General features: G+C 41.2%; 4 protein-coding genes across 4 annotated transcripts in view; all 4 read left to right on the top strand.

The window, feature by feature from the left end:
* Positions 1–3,933: 3,933 nt before the first annotated feature.
* Positions 3,934–11,156, top strand: ccn5 (cellular communication network factor 5). The gene is made up of 5 exons (XM_037103141.1): positions 3,934–4,085; positions 5,648–5,864; positions 6,322–6,570; positions 8,388–8,629; positions 8,902–11,156. The coding sequence occupies exons 1-5, from the start codon at positions 4,023–4,025 to the stop codon at positions 9,187–9,189; spliced, it is 1,059 nt and encodes a 352-aa protein (XP_036959036.1). The 5' UTR covers positions 3,934–4,022; the 3' UTR covers positions 9,190–11,156.
* A 615-nt stretch (positions 11,157–11,771) lies between these two features.
* On the top strand, positions 11,772–13,074 carry LOC119022364 (P2Y purinoceptor 1-like). The gene has a single exon (XM_037103147.1). The coding sequence runs from the start codon at positions 12,002–12,004 to the stop codon at positions 12,974–12,976; it is 975 nt and encodes a 324-aa protein (XP_036959042.1). The 5' UTR covers positions 11,772–12,001; the 3' UTR covers positions 12,977–13,074.
* Positions 13,075–16,321: 3,247 nt separating this feature from the next.
* On the top strand, positions 16,322–18,394 carry LOC119022360 (P2Y purinoceptor 1-like). Its single transcript, XM_037103143.1, has one exon. The coding sequence runs from the start codon at positions 16,461–16,463 to the stop codon at positions 17,448–17,450; it is 990 nt and encodes a 329-aa protein (XP_036959038.1). The 5' UTR covers positions 16,322–16,460; the 3' UTR covers positions 17,451–18,394.
* A 113-nt stretch (positions 18,395–18,507) lies between these two features.
* pfkfb1 (6-phosphofructo-2-kinase/fructose-2,6-biphosphatase 1) overlaps positions 18,508–19,782 on the top strand; it is a 54,513-nt gene continuing 53,238 nt past the window's right edge. Inside the window, exon 1 of the mRNA XM_037103105.1 lies at positions 18,508–18,838. The gene's annotated coding sequence lies outside the window, so the exon portion shown is untranslated. The remainder of the gene's footprint in view (positions 18,839–19,782) is intronic.

Here is a 19,782-nt window from a genome sequence, read left to right as displayed (position 1 = left end):
ACTAATTCTGTCTTTTGTTTTCATCCATTTTCTCTCTCAGACTGAAACGTTTTCCATCTTGTGTGGATGTGTGTTTGCATCGATTTGAATGAATCTGCATTAACTTGGATTTTTCCGTTGACTTTGGTAATTGCAGCACCTGCAAAATTCACCTTACATTCTCTCTGAATGCAGAGAAATAGCTCGTGCTAATCATGCTAGCAGCTCTGTGAGTCTGCTCTTTGACCTTAATGCTAATGCTAGAACGCTCGCAATGACAATTACAACATGTCATGTTAGCAGGTACATTGTTTACCCCATCATATGCTCCTTTCCAACAATTGCGAACTCGAACATTTCCAACCTCCGTCACTTTGAAGTTGGAATTCCTACTTGGAAACTTGTGTATGTCCCGATTTCAAGAAGAAGCAGTTGTCTGATATCACAGCAGTGCTTGTATTAGGTCAGCGAATGGACTATTTGCATAGATTTCCAAGTATGTGCCTTAAAATAAAATGTATAATGCTGTTTCTTACCTCATATGTTTCCCTGCTCTTTGTTTTTGATATATGTAAGGGGGCTGGACAGCTGAGGGTTTAATGTGTGTACACTTGCCAAAGACATATAACTTTATGAAGGTACAGTTTCTGTCAACTGCATCTGAAAGTCTTTGAGGTTGGAAGTTGGAAATCTCAACTAGGAAATTCCAATCTCTGATTCTGATGGTACCTCAGCATTAGTTTACCATATTAACATGCTAACAGTTGTTAATTAGAACTAAACTGCAGGGAAAGCCATTAGCTTTAGGGGTATTTACACTGAAGTACTGGAAAAATGTTGACCTGGTGACGGCAGTAGAGGAAAAGTTATTACAGTGTCGTGGCAACTGGTTCAATAGTTGTTGAGGTACTTCACCCAAAACCCCAAATGTCTGCCATGTGGTGGCGCTAGAGGGAAACTTGGGGGATCACCAAGGACACTAAGATCCTCTGGGAAACTTGTATTCCTGTATAAAGTTTCATGGCAATCCTTTGAAAAGTTGTTGAGATATTTTAGACTGGATCAAAGTGGACAGTCGGACAGAAACTGTTGGCCCCTAATGTGACACTTATATTCAATTAGCTCCTTTTACTGTCTGATTTAAATGTTTAACAACATTTAGAAATTAATACCGACTGAACAGGACCGTTTTCCCATCTGTTAATGTGATATTAAGCACCACATAACTGTTGCCCCCCCTGAGTCCATTGCAACATGTCTGAATCTGCGCTGTATTTTGTTCTGATTCCCCTCTGAGGTATTTTTGGTCGTTGGACAACTTCTCTGAACATGTGTTTGACATTTTTACTCGACGGTGACAGATTTGGTGGAGTGATTTTCCTTTCTTTCAGCACTTAGATCACTGCATTCTTGTTTAACATTTACAGGACCAATAATATTTTCATTACTTTGCCGTGCAGGTTTTGCATTCACGAAGCAACAAGGAATCCTGCATACCATCACATACCCAAACAAAATTCAGCCACAAGTGAATGAGGGTCATTGTACAGAATTTGGGGGTTTCTTCAGAAGTGTCCACTGTTAGTGAAAGCGATACTTCCCTGTCTGGGACTTCTCCAACATCTGTGCGCTCTGGAAAAATGTGTCGAACCTTCTCAGCTCCTCTTGGTTTGATTTGGCTGACGGTGTATGATTTTTACTATGACTGATACTCTCTGGAGTTGTTGATGTTAAGTCTTGGATAGATCCTTTTCAAACAGCGACTGTTCATAGATCAAGCATAATAAAGCCACACTAAGCTCTTCTATTCATACGATGTGTCCCACCAAGTATACTTAGGATCATTCAAGATCTTGCATTCAGAAGCTCCAGCACAGAAAGGCTTTTCCCACAGAAAATCTAAGACTAAGTGATATCTCAGCAGGCTGGATTCGTTATATATACTTAAAATCTCCTCATGTTATAGCAGAGCTGCTGCCCATTACAGTGCAATCCTTCCAGCCTGTGTCACTCTTGGAGAGCATGGAAACATGTGGACCGGTGGCCAGGAAGGCATCGTTTTCAAAGAAAGCAGAATTTGAGGCCTTGCAGTACATCTACACTGGTTCTCCACATGGAGCCCACCTGCCTGGACACACATTCTTTCCTCTTCTCTATCTTTCTGTCAGCCTCCTTCTATTTTTAACTCATCACTGGATGTCTGAACTGCCCACCCAGCTGTGTGAGAAATGTCTGATGTTTAAGTCCGGGAATCTGGTGTTACTTTCGACTGAATCCCTCAACCATGATTGGTTTACTGTCTGTTTCGGTGACTGCAGTTGTTTTTGCTAAAGTGTTTAGATTCAGACATGTTCTGGCCATCACGGCATCTCCATTCGTATACATGTACAGTAACTGTTCTGGACAATTGAATGTTTCTCTCTTATTTTGTATTTTAGCCATACAACAACATTTACAACATTTGGAAACAGGGTCATTTTCTCATAAGCGTTCATACAATCAGACCTCTTTTAGAAACTGGTGAAGTCGCCTCCTGCTGGCCATTAGAAAGAAAACAGGTTTGAAGAAGTTTTAAGTTGGAGACATAATCTCCAACCATAATTCAACTCCTGATTCGCTAGTTGGCTGTCATCGTAGTGGAAATTAAGATATGTCTGTCATAAAGAGTCTGCTTCATAAAGAGTAGTCCAGTGCACACCAACAAACCGTCACATTACACAGTGCAACAGGTTTGGATGCCGGTTCTAGCCAGGTCAGAGATTGTTTTTGATTGTTACAATACCAGTTGATTAACAATGAATCAAATGGGGTTTTTTTGCACATACAAACACCGAAGCAACGTGTCCACAGATAGAAGTTGGACTGAACTGTTTGTAAGGCTGATTTAATGAGACAGAAATGAGACAGAAGCACTAATTAACAGTTTATTCTACAGCACTCAAAGCTGCTGATTTGTGAAGCAGCCGTTTGGATTTAGAGGTCGGGGCTGGTCCGACCTTCCCAGTTTGAAAACCAACTTCAGGCGGCGCTCCAGTCGAGAGTGCCCACTGGGAACACGGAAATGCCGACTTCCATCTTCAAATGGAACGCACCATAAGTGCAGTCTCACGGACCTGCTGGTGTAGCTGTATAGACACACATCTGCTGTATGGGTTAACACACTATGTATCTCAAATTGAATCAGTGTTGCTGTAACTGTTTTGTAATAAAGCAGCTCAGTGACGTGTCCTTTTGGCCTCTGAGCAGACCTCTGGCACTGTTTGCTTCCAGGCTCCTGTTTGAATTCTCTTCATGTCTCACAATGGAAGAGATCGCGATGATTCAAGTTCATGACAACCTCAGACATGCTGCCCCTCACACCATGGAAACCAGAGGGAAGAGCGGGATTTAATCTCTTTCAAGTCTGGCTGAAGTTACACACGGTGGTCTCGGTAGTATTTTGGGAGGAAAAAAATTAAATTGTGGGAGTATCTCCTCCTATATCTGTACCCTTCAAAGGATCAGCTACTATATGTGACTGACCACGCAATGAAGCGGCAGCCTGTAAAAATATCAGCAAGATAAAATCTTGTCGACTTAAATCGGAATCATCACCACAAAAAAGCCCTGGGGGTTGTTTGAGTCGCAGACAGCTGGACTAATGTATTTTTCTCCCCTCAGCTCGTGTTAAGCTGTGTAAACTTAGAGCGCCACAAGACTGGAAAGAGAGGGAGGAGAGGAAAATGAGGGGAAAGACTCAGGGGTGGAGGTGTGTGTGTGTGTGTGTGTGTGTGTGTGTGTGTGTGTGTGTGTGTGTGTGTGTGTGTGTGTGTGTGTGTGTGTCTGGAAGTGGAAATGGGCAGCAGGGAGGAGGAATGTGAAACATTTCTGATGCTGGTCCAGAGGCTGTTTACACGGTAAGTCAGCCTGTGACATCAGAGTCCAGACTTTATAAATGTCAGCAGACGCGGGACGGAGCAGTTAGCAAACAGCTGCACCGGTCGCACCACACCGTCACACAGGTTAGTGAGACAGACTGAGCTCCATCCGCAACACGAGCCCTCATGGACCGACTGCTGTGTGACTGTGTGATAGCTTTGGCTGTGCTGCTGTGTGTGGCTACACAGGTGAGGCCTGCTCCTGCTTACTTACAGTGGTTTGTTGTGAATGGCTGGATTATGTGCTGTGTGTGGATTTCCTGTAAATTTTTTGTTTTTTTTTACATTATTTTTTGTGGCTCACCTGAGATTTTTTTTTTCTTTCTCAGTGTGATTATTTATTGATAAATCATAGTTGTTTTACTCATTACTTTATGTGTGGAGGGATATCTTTTTTTATTATCTACCCTGACTTATAGAGTCAGAGCAGGGTGAATCTAACTGTCATAACTGAACAGCACTAAGGTCCGAGGTAGTTCTTTAGTCAAGATATGCAAGTATGATGAAATAAATAGGGCTTTAGCTGTCATGGTTTGGGTTTTTGATTTATCTCCTCATACTTCCTGCTCCCCTGTGTTCCCTCCTGTGCTCCTCCTCAGCCTGATCCCCCCTCACACCTGCCTCCAATTAGCCTGGTTAGCACTTCCCTGTTCCCAGTGTCTCTCCTCCACCTGCACCTCAGCCTCGTGTTGGTGTAGTGTGTGTTTAAGCCTGTGTTGTTCCCCCTCTCCTCTTTGTTGGTTAATCTGGCTTCGCCCCTGTACTCCTGTGCCTGTTCCCTGCGCGTTTCTCATTTGTTCCTCAATTTTGTTTTCCTTTGATATTTTCCTTTCCTGGCCCTTTGTTGCCATTTTATTGTTTGCACACTTGCTCATTATAAAGCTTACTTTTTGTTTTCGGCCTGCCAACCTCTGAATGTCTGCGTTTGATCCTCACCACTTTGCTTTTGTGGCAATAACTTGACAATTTTAACTTTTTTTTTTTTTAATATCTGTTGTGTCTTGTTTGGACTATCAAATATCAGTACATACAAAATGTGAAGCTTTAAAGCTCCAGGAGATAAGATGAGGTTGTTTTGTCCACCTGACAGTCCAAAACGTAAAGACATCCATTTCATGGTCGAATGAGAAAAAGAAAAGCAGCAAATTCTTACATTTGAGAAGCTGGAACTCAAGATTTTTTTGTCTTTTTTGCTTGAAGAATTAATCAGAAATGGTTACCAAACAGCCCTAAAGATAAGCAAATAACTAAGTCAAAACCATGATGACAAAACTCTTATAAAACTGGATTGTCTGCATATGTACATGATTTTGTCTTCAAAATTGTGTAATCATCTCTCTCTCCAATTTAAAGTTGATTAACAGTAAATAAATGGGCTGTGATGTTCGTACTGTGATGTTTGGCAGTGGCGAAACGCAAGTACAGGACATTTTTGACGGTGGCAACGAAGTGATTCTTCTGCTCTTGTTGAGTAAGACTGCTTTCTTGTCCAGGTCTCATCTGTGTTTTGGCTCCACCAGACACGTGTAATTGAAAACAGTGGTTTGGCCCGACAGTGTTGGATACTTGCATGCAGTTTCTAAGAATACCAGAAATATTTTCCACTCTTATGGGAAAATGTCCGATTTAAGAATCTAATTTAGACGATTCTTCTGATAATAGATGGTGGGATGATAACAGTGATAGTCTTTGCAGTAACATCCTCTATCCCCCGTGTGTGTGTGTGTGTGTGTGTGTGTTTTTCCCTGCAGGTGTTGTGCCAGCTGTGCGACAGGCCCTGCCTCTGCCCCAGTCCTGCCCCTCAGTGCCCCCCAGGAGTCCCTCTGTTGCTGGATGGCTGCCGGTGCTGCCAGGTGTGTGCCAGGCAGCGAGGCGAGCCCTGCACTGAGATGTTTCCCTGCGACAGCCAGAGGGGACTGCAGTGCGACTACAGCGCCAGCTTCCCTGGAGAAGCCGGGGAGTGTGTCAGTGAGTGCCTCTTCTAACAAGCGAACAACCAGGCCCATGTCTGTTTGGAGGACACACAGCTTCAGTCAGTCTGCATGAGTGGGAGAAACAGACGGTTAATGTTTTAAGTCTGCTGCAGAGCCAGACGGCCCGCCAGATCTCCAGAACGTTTCAACTTCTATTTGCAGGGCTGCTGTTGACACATTTGCTGTAATGACTGGCCTTTGAGCATGATAGATTGCAGAGACAACACTCGTGGATTGAAAAACAGACTCCTCAGTTTCTCAGTAGAGAGGCCTGGTTTCCCATAAAATTAAATAACCATCGGCGGGGACAGCAGCTCCTGTGTCCTTACTGCTGTGTCCTTTTGCATCCGTCCCTTCTCTCCTCACCTAACCTAATTCTTTCACTTCCTGATTGAATTTCCCACATCAATCCAACGAGTCAAGACACCGTCTGTACTATGTGTTCCGTACAGGTCAGGAGGATCTGGGCTGTGAAGTCAACGGCGTCACTTACCAAGAGGGCCAGTCGTTTCAGCCCTCCTGTGACACTTACTGCCACTGCAGAGGTGGAGGGGTGAGCTGTGTGCCAGCTTGCCCTCTGAACGCCCGTCTGCCCACTCCAGACTGTCCCAACCCACAACACGTCCGGCTGCCGGGAAAATGCTGCAGGGAGTGGGTGTGTGAAAACCTGGAGAACACAGTCATTCAGGATGCGATCACAGGTAAACTCTACAGGTGGATGGATGAGTCACGAGGGTTAAATCAACACTTAACTGAGAAAAAAAACATCAAACATCCAGGTGTTAACTTGTGTTTTATGTAGATTTCTTACTAGAAGCAGCAGTGAAATATAGTTTCGGTGTCATGCTTTGGCTCAATTTCATTTCCAATTTCTATCCCTGTTCCTTTTTCCCAAGAGCCCTCTTGCCCCCAGAACAGTGTTATTACAATAGGTGATAGTTATCTCCTACTATGATATGGGAAACCCAAGACCCTCCTGTTGTCACCAAGTATGTAAACTGATCCGACTGGACATTTATAGGCTATCATTATCAACCTGTGCTCCTACCCTGCCCATATAATCCTACCCTTATCGGCTCCCAGGGTGATGGAAACATGACGTCTGGGTGGACGCACTCATCTTTGCCCCATTTTCTGTCAAGACACTGTAACTTACAGTAAAGTACCAGACATTTGCACCTAATTACTTTTACACCTGTCTCCCGAACATGAATCAGTCTTAAGTGAGTTTTAAAGAAGGACTGAAATAAAAGAGATAAGAAAGTTGTGATATTGTCAAAAAAACAAACCCAAAAAACAAACAAACAGAAAATAAAAACAGAAAGGCAAACTGGTTCTCTGGCAATGGTAAAAGAGACAAAAGCCTATTTTAAGATAACCTGCATTTATTAAACTACATTCACATCTTAATTTTGGTGTAAAAATATATTATTTACATGTTATAACATCTTTGTTTCACCTTCACAAAAAAAAAAAAACGAATTAAAAATAACATTTCTTTCCCCCTTTACCTTCAGACATGCCTGCTGTTCCTCTTTATTTCCAGTCTTATTGTTTAAACCTTAACATATACTGGCTGTAGTTTCATATTTAAACAGAAAGACACACTCTTTCTATAAAGCCTCTTATAAAACTCGCTGCAAGAAAGCCGATGAGTGTATTTCCAAAAATGTCTGACTTTCCCTCTGTACCCTGACATCAGAGTGGTATTTCTACACATATTTTCCAGTGTCAGGGTGCTGGAGCCAGGTGCATCTCCACATTTCTCAGCGACACATGTTGCTCATTGATGATCAGTCCATGTGGCAACATCATCTCTTCTTTATTTATACGAGGTCTGTCATTGGTGGTCATGTCTGGAAGTTTTTACTGGAGCCTTTCTGAATTACACTGGGGTGTGTCTGGCCAAAGGAAAACTCACAAAGTCCAAATATAACCCGCATTTCTCTGGAAAAGTCAAAACATATTTTTATTCTCAGCCACTAAGTTTCTGAGTTTCATAACAACGGCTGTGTAACAATTAAACATGCAAAGCCTTGCAGAGGATATTAATCCATTCAAAGGAAAGTGTTTGTTTGAGTGTGTATGTGTGTGAGTCAGAGTGGGTGTCACGGAAATGAAGCCGCTCTAAAAACATCTGGAAATCCAAACACTGTCGGAGTCGAACAACGTGATGAGAGCAGCAATGGGACTTTTTGTTCTTGAATTCAAAACATTTGATTCGGTCCTGAAGATCAGCTGATTATTATGACACATAAATGTTAGTTTTGGGGGGGAACAAAATTTTGCTTTGGAATTTTTAAATTCACAAAAATCCACTGCAAAAAGCACTGGATTAGACTTGAATTGGATATTTTTCAGAGTAGAAAAAAACAATCAGATGAGACATTAAAGTTCTTAGAAAGTGACTCACTGAGGTGATTGAGTTCAGTCGGCTTGTAGTTGGTTTAGTTTAGTGCAGATGTTCTCAAACTGTGAATGCCGTTTGAATTTTCTTTGTTTTATTTGGTTTCTTCAGCCATGAGACCCACCAGGTTGTGGCCAGCTCTCCCAAGGGATCATCCTCTAAACAGACTGGTCCAACCTGCCGCCAAGTGTGCAGAGCAGAGCACCCAGTGGAGCGCCTGCTCCCAGAGCTGTGGGGCCGGGGTCTCCACACGGGTGTCTAACCAGAACCCAGCCTGCAAGCTGCAAATGGAAACTCGACTTTGTAAAGTGCGGCCTTGCCATACAATTCAACCTGCCACAAGAAAGCCCATGGTGAGTGATTCCCTGTTTTATTTCTACTGTTTCTATGTTTAACAGGGTTTTAATCTTGAATTGAGTCCGAATCAAAACATTTGAGACATTTTGGAGAATTTGAGCGTATATGTCACCTGTTACACGATGAAATATTGTCACTCAACTGATGAAGCAGCACTAGAACCAGCCTAGTTTTGACTCAAACATCCGGCCATCTTTAGCATACTGGGATTTTCTCCTTCTCCTCTGACTCTACGGTGTTTATGTGTTTGTGCATGCTGTTTCTTTAGCAGGGACAGCAGGCGCATTGCAAGGCCAGCTACACATCACCAGGCCCCATCAGGCTTGTTCACCAGGGCTGCTACAGCACTCGGGCCTACAAGCTCCGGTACTGTGGACAGTGCACCGACTCCCGCTGCTGCACGCCCCATCAAACCACCACGGCTGACGTGACCTTCCTCTGCCCCTCTGGTAGAAAGCTACAGCGACCTGTGATGATGATCCACTCTTGTGTTTGTCACCACAAATGCCCCTACGCACCTTACCGTAACCCTGCTCTGTGGGGCTACAGGCCTTGATCGACCTGTCGGAGCACTGATTCCTTCAGAGCAGGAAGACTTGACTGATTCAGGGGCCGAACGGTGCGAGAAGCATGACCAGGTGGATCCGCATAGGCATCCTCTGATCAATGGACCTTGAAAGAGAAAATGTATATTTGTAGATAAAAACTGTGACTGAGTTTGGATGAACATTGATCTTCACACATGTACAATCTCATTCTGCACTTCAGCACAATTCCTTTCATAGCTGCACACCTTCGGGAGGTCTATACTCTGATGACTGTGCCCTTGACCTATCCAAGAATCAAACATAAATTAGATTGTGTAAAGTAGCACTTTTAAACACGTATGTTGCAAAGTGCTTTACAGAAAGAAGAAAAGGGAAAGAGGGAGATGGAGACAGAGAAGATGATATATAAAACATGGGGCAAATCCTTAATCCTTAAATATTTGGGCCTTCTGGTGAATTCGGCATATGTTATAACCACATCATAGGGAGTTGCTGCAGCTCCCTCAGCACCTTAGTTCCCCGACCATGTGTCCAGCACACAGAAACATATTATGATGCAATAAAACCAGGATCGACATTCTCCATATATTTGGGATCTGATTTTTGCAGTGTTCCAATGTTAGTTGGAGAGAGGAGGTCTGAACTTATGAAATGGAGTTTAAAATCTATGTTGGGATCAGAAGTAATTCTTCAAACTTGCTTGAAGGTTTTTTAAGGCAAAGACATTTTTTTTTAAAGACAAAGTGACTTTTGTAACCAAACAGGTAAACTGTGAATTGACGACAATTGGCCTGATTAATTTGGTCATAAATATAGTATTAAAAACATGTTTAAATTGCTAACTGCTGACTAATTTCAGTAACTTACAATCTTTGTTTGATAGAAATTTATGCCACACAACGACCCCAACTATTGTGTTGATGGATATTATTTTCTGAGGTGAGCAGTGCATTTTTTTAACTTGTACAGTTTTGTTTGTGTGTTCGTAGCCGGATGACATTGCACTTATTTCTTCATTTTCTTCATTTGTTTTGTTGTAAATAATTCATGTGTTGTGAAAATTGTTTCAGTATTTTACACATCCTGCATTTTGACTCTAAATGATTTCATTGTTTTTGATTTATATTTTTTCATATTGTATTTACAGATTTATAGTTATTTTGTACATACTGTGGCTTTTCATGTGTTTCATATTTCTCTTCATTATTCATCAGAAGTCATTGTACAGTACACGTCTTCCTCTTGCAGCACACAGTACCACAGAAGTCACTTTTGGTATTTCATATGACAAATGAAGCCAAATTAACAGCTACTATTACTTGTAATGGCTTTTATTTGTTGTTGTCTTCTTCATAGCTTTAAAGACTTTTTTCAGTCAGACTGGATGGCCTTTATACACTTCCTGACATCTAGTGGACAAAGTACTGAACTGCTGAGGCACAACAACACCTTCATCACCATCATCCTCAGAACATAAGATTGCATATTTTACTTTTGCTCTTTCTGCTTGCTCCAGAGCTGGTTCAAATAATACCAGTACACAAGTTAACATGAATTTCTAAATGGAATTCTAAAGTATTGGACACAAAATTTGGTCACATGATGGCACTGTAGAGGAAAGGTCAAAAGATCACCAAGTTATTACAATCAATCCTGAGGAAAACATAAATGTACAAAATATCACCCCATGACTGTCAAAAAACTTCACTTAAAACCTCTCTTAAAAATTTCATCTCTTGGTGGCTGTAGGGGAAAATTCAGGAGATCATCAGAGATCGTCTGAGAACCGTGATTGTCTGCACCAAACTTCATGGCAATTTATTCTCTGAAACAGAGAAACAGGCTCCTCCATTCAGTGGACAATCTGCACCTATACCTGTCGTCGCTTCTCTTAAGATAAAAGTTTCACATAAAATAAAATGTTTGAACTATAAATATACATTTTAAAGTGTGTGTAAGTTGTAAGCCTTAGTGTGTAGAGGTTTAATCTGCCAGGGGTTACAAAGAGTGATTTGCACTGATGATACACTTGGAAAACAATTTACCTAAAACAATGAATTTCATTGCTTAAATTCATTTAATATCATTACTTAGGTTTGATATGAAAGGTCACTTTTACTGAAAGTGTTTTATATCATGTTGAGTGACTGAAAAACAATCAAGTAACTAAGTCTGATTATTATTGAATTAAATTAATACAGACTCAAACATATAACTTATGCTTTGTGTCACTTATTATATAAAAAACATATAAATTATATAAAATTAAGCGTGCCTTCTACATAAACAAAGTGTTTCTTATACAAATATTAAATATATAGGTAATGCATTTCAACTGGGTTATTCTGTCTCTGGTAACAAACCACGCATCTTACCTATAGTTATATATATGCATTAAATATGACCATATACATCGACCTAATGTGAATGAAACACCCTAAAATGTATTTGTCAGTTCATGTTGTTTGTAGCATGAGCTCAAAGTGAAGCAGCTACAACAGGAACGTATTTTGCTTCAGGATGTGGTAAACCAGTTCTAAACACTTGCAGATTGGAGACTGGATGGCTAGACGTTTCATGGTGCTTACTTCTTATAGACAAACCTTTATCTTAGATTCTGCAGCGATTCACAAACCAGCCAACTGAAGTTATTTCCAGAGTATCGGTAGATGCAGATCTCAGATACAGTGTGTAGAGGCGTGGACTTACAACAGGAGGTCTTCTTGAAAAAACTCATGCTCTGATTCCGTTTTTTATCTGTTGAGAAGACTAGAACATTCACAGAGAGAAGGGACCGTATGTACTGCTGTCCAGAAAATAATGAATACTACCACTTGTCCTGATGTCAGCTTTGACTTTACAGGCAGATTCCTGCTTCCTGTTTACATCTTAGTGTTCATCATTGGTCTGGTGGCTAATGGATGGGGACTGAAGTCTCTGCAGCACAACTGGAAGAAGCTGGGTAACGTCAACGTGTTTGTTCTCAACCTTGGACTTACGGATATTTTGTACCTGCTCACACTCCCATTTTTGGTGGTGTACTACTTCATGGAGAGTAAATGGATCTTTGGAGAAACTTTCTGCAAGATAACAAGATTCTGCTTCAATGTGAATCTATACGGCAGCATTGGATTCCTGACTTGTATAAGCGTGTACAGATACCTGGCCATTGTTCATCCAATGAGAGCGATGGGAAGAATAACTGTCACCTGTTCTGTGATGATCTCGGTCACAGTCTGGCTGTTGGTGAGTGTTCAAAGTCTTCCAGACATGTTCTTCACCAAAACATATATAAACAACACTGAAAAATGCTTCGATACCACGGATAACGACCACGTTGGGGATTATCTGAAATACACTCTTGGATGGACCCTCACTGGGTTTTGTATCCCGTTACTCATCACACTGGGCTGCTACGGACATGTGATTGTTGTTCTCTGCAGCACAAATACTATTGACAAGGTACTGAAACAGAGAAGTTTAAAGTTGATGTTCATCTTGATTCTTCTCTTTTCTGTCTGTTACATCCCCTATCATGTATTCAGAAACCTCGACCTCTTGGCAAGAGTTCTTACCAAACAGGGGATATGCTATAAATGGTATAACGGAGTCTACATTGCTCGTCAGATAAGTCGTGCTCTTGTGTGTCTGAACAGTGCTCTCAACCCTCTGGTTTACCTCCATGCACATGAAGACATTCGTGCTCAGCTCAGACGACTGATCCAGCAAGCTTGTCAGGCTGTCATGCGGCCGTCTGTCCCCCCTACTCAATTTTCCCTGGTGCGAAATGTCTGACATGAGAATGAAACTGAGCAATTGCACTTCATCATCTTCCATTCTAATGCTGTCAAGGTTTTATGTATGTCATCATCATTTTGCTGTAAACCTGCTCCAAAAGCTGAGATTAAACAGTTCAATTCCTTTTGGCAATTCTGAAAATGTCTGTTATCTTTTTAAGAGAATAGGACCAGATATTGTGGACAACAGGCTCATTAAAGCACCCTAAAACAGGAAGTGCGTGAATATGCTCGAATAAACAGGATGCAAAATGACAGTGTTACTGCAACACAACATTATAACCTAAAAGTGATGCGCAGGAAGATCATCACAGCATAATGGCACATTTAGTTGCACTGGTGAGGAATGTATCAAACAAGGTGTGAATTCAAAAGAAAACAATACGTCACCGATGTAAACAACTTCATGCAAAGTACCTACAACTTCAAATTTAGTGTTTTTCCTTTTAGAAAATATTAATAATTTTGATTTAAATCAGTTGAGGAAATCCAACAACTTGCTGGCTAATTAAGCCATTTTAAACCCCATTGGCTTGTCTGTTTGGTTCCTCAAAAGTGGACTTTTGTTTGTTACAAATGTAATAATGTATGTTTGTTCCAAGAGGAAGTCTGTTTTTCTGCCCTCTTTATAATAAAGGAACATAGTGGACAAATACAGCAAACTAAACACAAATGAAAGTAAGTTTGGCGAAGCAGTTAGCCTTGGAGGAAGTCAGTGCTCGTGATTACAATCAGATGAACGATAAGATACCATGAACATATCATAACTAAAGATTAAGAGTCTAATGACATACTGGTGGTGGCACTGTGAGGTTGTGCTGTTAACTGAATTCTAACAACAGTGTGCTAACATGCTCACGCTGACAGTAATACCATATTGATAATAATCAGGTGTAATGTTTGTTTAACAAGTTCACCTTCTTAGTTTGGCCTGTTCACATGGTAGAAATGACCTATAATCTCAAAATGTTACATCGGAGGCTGACACGCATTGCAACTGGAATGCAAAGTTGATAAAATATTTAAAATACTTCATCCTGAGGAGGACTTGAGCATGTGCGCTAATGTCATGTCAGTATTCATCCAAGAGTTGGTGACATCTTTGGTGCTAGGAGAAATTCCCCCAAAGTCATTTTTAATCCCAAGACCTGGCCTTGTGGATGTCAGGAAAAAATGCATATTATTGTTGTAAACATTTTTATATGTTTATCTGATATTTCTCTTCATTATTCATCAAAAGTCATTGTACAGTGCACGTCTTTCTCTTGCAGCACACAGTACCACAGAAGTCACTTTTGGTATTTCATATGAAAAATGAAGCCAAATTAACTGCTACTATTACTTGTAATGGCTTTTATTTGTTGATGTCTTCTTCACAGTTTTGTAAAGCTTGCACTGTGCTTCTAAATGCTTTTTAAATCAGACTGGATGGCCTTTATACACATCCTAACATCTAGTGCAAAGTACTGAACTGCTGAGGCACAACAACATCTTTATCACCATCATCTTCAGAACATAAGATTGCATGTCTCATGCTATGTTGAGCTGGTTCAAATTATACCAGTACACCAGTACAGTTAAAAATTAATTCATGAATGGGATACTCAAGTATTGGACACAAAATTTGATCACATGATAGCGCTATAGAGGAAAGCTCAAAAGATCACCAAGTTATTCATTAATCATTAATGCTAGGAGAGGGACTTCTCTCTGCATCTGACAGCGCCTTTAGTGGACAATCTGCACCTATACCTGTAGTCGCTTCTTTTAAGATAAAAGAAGTAATGCGATAAGATAAAAGTCCATCCATCCAATTTCTTCCACTTATCCGGGGCCTTGCCTCAGGAGCCCCCTGAGCCAACCAGGCTCGATAGGACTTCCTTCTTCTTCAGCTTCAGCATCCCTTACTTCTGGTGTCCACCACCAGGTTTGGGGATTGCCACCACGACAGGCACTGGAGACCTTACGGCCACAGCTTCGAACAGCCATGTCAACAATGGAAGGGGAGAACATGGTCCATTCAGACTCAATGTCCCCAGCTTCCCTCAGGATCTGGTCAAATCTCTCCTGGAGGTGGGAGCTGAAGACTTCCCTGACAGAGGGTTCTGCCAGATGTTCCCAGCAGACCCTCACAATACGTTTGGGTTTGCCAAGTCTGTCCAGCTTCCTCCCCTGCCAGCAGATCCAACTCACCACCAGGTGGTGATCAGTTGACAGTTCAGCCCCTTTCTTCACCCGAGTGTCCAAGACATACAGCCCAAGGTCAGATGAAATGACCACAAAGCCAATCATTTACCTCCGGCCTAGGGTGTCCTGGCGCCACATGCACTGATGGACACCCTTATGCTTGAACATGGTGTTTGTTATGGACAAACTGTTACTAGCACGGAAGTCCAGCAACAAAACACCACTCACGTTCAGATTGGGGAGGCCGTTTCTCCCAATCACACCCCTGCAGGTAACACTGTCACTGCCCACGTGAGTAGAATGATGGAGTCCCCGGTTGGACCACTCTCCAGTACCCCTCCCAGGGCCTCCAAGAAGGCTGGGTACTCTACACTGTTGTTCGACCTGTAAGCCAAAAACAACAGCGAGAGACCAATCCCCGATCCGAAGGCACAAGGAGGCTCTCGTTCACTGGGGTGAACTCCAACACTCGCCGCCTCTCAGCGTGGGCAACTCCAGAGTGGAAAAGAGTCCAGCCTCTCTCAAGGAGTTGGGCTCCAGAGCCCAGACTGTGCGTGGAGGTGAGCCCAACTATCTCTAGCCGGTACTGCTCAACCTCCTGCACTAGCTCAGGCTCTTTCCCCTACAGGGAGGTGACATTCTATGTACCCATGGCCAGAATCAGCGACTGGGGATTCGGTTCTACGGTTGAGAAAATGTAGTTCCAAAAGAAAGGCAGGTCTGACGGCGATGTAAAGCGGTGTGAATTTTCCCTATACAACGTACACTTGAGCTGTTATAGATTTTTTAAGGTGAGCCTTGTTTTAAGTGGTTTATTTCACTTTTTCTCTGGACCCCTTTCACTGCAGTACAAAGCTGAGCGGCTCTCTACTTCTCCAAACTGACAGTAGGGAACAGATCAACTATAGATATGTACTTTATATGGCCCCACTTCAAAAAAACACAAACTATCCCTTTAAATGTTACAATTTACATCAACCTAATGTGAAAGAAATAGCCTAAAATGTACTTGTCAAGTCATGCTGTTTGTAGCATCAGCTAAAAGTGGGGCAGCTACAACAGGAAAGTATTTTGCTTCAGGATGTGGTAAACCAAACTGTAATTCTGAAGTCTGAACTCTGGCAGATTAGTCATTTCCTGAATTCTGGCAGGTACAGTTCTCAAATGTAAGGTGTAAAGAAGGGCTTCAAACAGGAAGTCTTCTTGAAAGTGCGTATGCTCTGATTCAGTTTTTATCTGTTGAGAGGACCAAATCATTCACACAGAGAAGAAACTGTCATTCTGCTGTCCAGAAGATGATGAATAATACCACTTGTCCTCGTGTCAGCTTGGACTTTACAGGCAGATTCCTGCTTCCTGTTTACATCTTAGTGTTCATCATTGGTCTGGTGGCTAATGGATTGGGACTGAAGTCTCTGCTGCACAACTGGACGAAGCTGGGTAATGTCAACGTGTTTGTTTTCAACCTTGGACTTACTGATGTTTTGTACCTGCTCACACTCCCATTTTTGGTGGTGTACTACTTCATGGAGAGTACCGGTAAATGGATCTTTGGAGAAACTTTCTGCAAGATAACAAGATTCTGCTTCAATGTGAATCTATACGGCAGCATTGGATTCCTGACTTGTATAAGTGTGTACAGATACCTGGCCATTGTTCATCCAATGAGAGCGATGGGAAGAATAACTGTCACCCATTCTGTGATGATCTCGGTCACAGTCTGGCTGTTGGTGAGTGTTCAAAGTCTTCCAGACATGTTCTTCCCCAAGGCACCTAGAAACAACACTGAAAAATGCTTCGATACCACGGATAACGACCACGTTGGGGATTATCTGAAATACACTCTTGGATGGACCCTCACTGGGTTTTGTATCCCGTTACTCATCACACTGGGCTGCTACGGACATGTGATTGTTGTTCTCTGCAGCACAAATACTATTGACAAGGTACTGAAACAGAGAAGTTTAAAGTTGATGTTCATCTTGATTCTTCTCTTTTCTGTCTGTTACATCCCCTATCATGTATTCAGAAACCTCGACCTCTTGGCAAGAGTTCTTACCAAACAGGGGATATGCTATAAATGGTATGACAGAGTCTACATTGCTCGTCAGATAAGTCGTGTCCTTGTGTGTCTGAACAGTGCTCTCAACCCTCTGGTTTACCTCCATACACATGAAGACATTCGTGCTCAGCTCAGACGACTGATCCAGCAAGCTCGTCAGGCTGTCGTGCAGCCGTCCGTCCCCCCTACTCAATTTTCCCTGGTGCGAAATAGTCTGACATGAGAATGAAACTGAATAATTGCATTGCATCATCTTCCACTATAATGCTGTCAAGGTTTTCGTCACTTTGCTGTAAACCTGCTCCAAAAGATGAGATTAAACAATTCAGTTCCCTTTAATGATTCTGAAAATGTCTGTGTTATCTCTTTGAGAGAATAGAACCAGATATTGTTGACAACAGTCTCAGTAAAATACCCTAAAAGGAATTGTGTGAATGTTTAAAAATAAATGCGATATCAAATTGTACCTCAAAGTGATGCACAGGAGGATCATCACGGCATAATGGCACATTTAGTTGCACTGGTGCAGAATGTAACTGTCAAACAAAGTGTGAATTCAGAAAGAAACAATACATATCACCGATGTAAACGACTTTGTCTGCATTGTTGTGCAAAATAACTACAACTTTAGTGTTTTTACTGCAACAGAATATTAATAATTTTGATTTTATTCAGTTGAGGAAATCCAACGACCTGTTGGTTAATTAAGCCATTTTAAAACCCGTTGGCTGCACTACTTGGTGCAGCCAACGGGTATATATTATAACTAAATTTTAAGAGTCTAAAGACATGTGGCACTGTGACATATTCCTGTTCACTTAATTCAAACATCTGCATGCTAACATGCTCACACTGACAGTCTGATGCTAATGATAATCAGGTGTAATGTTTGCTTACCAAGTACACATTGCAACTGGAATGCTAAATTGCTGAAATGTTTAAAATGACATTTCATCATAAGACAGGCTTGAACATTTGTACAATTTTCATGTTAATCTCAGGAATTGTTAACCTACAGCATAACAATCATCTGGAATTTAGACTTTATATCACAGTTATGGTTACCCTTTACAGTCACACATTTTTATATCAGTCTGCATTGTTTTGTAGCTAAATGTCTTATTCCGATGTTCAAAAACGTGCATGGCTCAAAATAAAACAAACCTACCTGCATTTTTCTTTTATTCGTTTTTTTCTTTTTCTTTCTTTCTTTTTTTTGGGGGGCAAAAGTTAAAATGAAGCAATGCCTTCTGGGAATTTGAAGACTGACTGGAGTAGACCGCGCCTGCCTGTTTGTTGGAAGTTGGAGATTGGAAGTTGACTGAGATTAAAGCTAGCAACAACTGAATGGAGGCAACAAGAGACACAAGGCGGGAGCAGAGAAAAAAAAGAGAGAAATCTAAGAGAGCACTCTTGGCTGGCAGTGAAAAATGCTTCAAACTGACAGAGTTGTTTTTAAAATCAAGTGCAGCTTGAGCTAGCACTAGCGCTAATACTGCTAGCACTAATATTAGCGACACACCTGAGCTAGCACACCAGGGAGGACGACAGGACAGAGAGGAATATGAGCCAGAGGAGGAAGAAGAGGCAGACATGGATAACTGCATGAAGGTAAGACGTGTTTTTATTATGGAGCAGCTGGCTCTGATGATTTATTAATTTGTTTTATGCATTGGGGTTGTGCATTGTTCTGGTGCAGTTGTTTATAGCATGGGAATTGTAAATTTGGGGCTATCAAAAGTGCGTGTTCTTCACTGAGTCAAAAGTCATTTTTAATCCCAAGACCTGGCCTTGTGGATGTCAGGGAAAAATGTGTATTATTATTATTATTATTATTATTATTGTAAATATTTTTGGGGCCATTGTTTATTGTAGTTTTTGGATAGCTAAATATATTCTTCATCCAAAAGTTTCTGTTATATTCACAAGCCAATCTCGCAACATTAGTGTATGGAAAAAAAATGTTTTTGGGATGAGAAGTCTGAAAGAATTGGAATATGATATATAGTATGAATAAAAATAAATGTTTTTCTGACAATATTCTGATCAGAGGCCGTGAAACTTTGGCTGCGTGCAGCGTAGAAATAAAACTTGTGGAGGCAGAAGGTGTTTGTTGAAACCTTATTTAAAGGTAAAATCACCAGGTTTAAAATTATTTTTTATTTTTTCAACCCAATTTGACTGACAATCCTGTACGTGCAGTTTTTATGTGCAGGTGAGAAGTTCTGGTTCTCCTCATTCATTAATAAAGGTCTTGTTAGCTTATAAAATACACACTTATGACCTTGACCGATCCAAGAATCGACATTTTGGGGAAAATCTACAGAAAGTGAGCAAACATGTTTTACATTGCATTGAATTTTACCTCTAAAAGATTTTAGTGTTTTTGATTATTTTATTTTTTTATATTGTATTTACAGATGTATAGTTATTTTGTACATACTGTGGCTTTTTACATATGTTTGTCTGATATTTCTCTTCATTATTCATCAAAAGTCATTGTACAGTACACGTCTTCCTCTTACCACAGAAGTCACTTTTGCTATTTCATATGT

This window comes from Acanthopagrus latus, chromosome 7 (genome assembly GCF_904848185.1).
Source record: "Acanthopagrus latus isolate v.2019 chromosome 7, fAcaLat1.1, whole genome shotgun sequence".
NCBI lineage: Eukaryota > Metazoa > Chordata > Actinopteri > Spariformes > Sparidae > Acanthopagrus > Acanthopagrus latus.
Note: the sequence above shows the minus strand (reverse complement) of the source record. Positions and strands in the feature narration are given on the sequence as shown.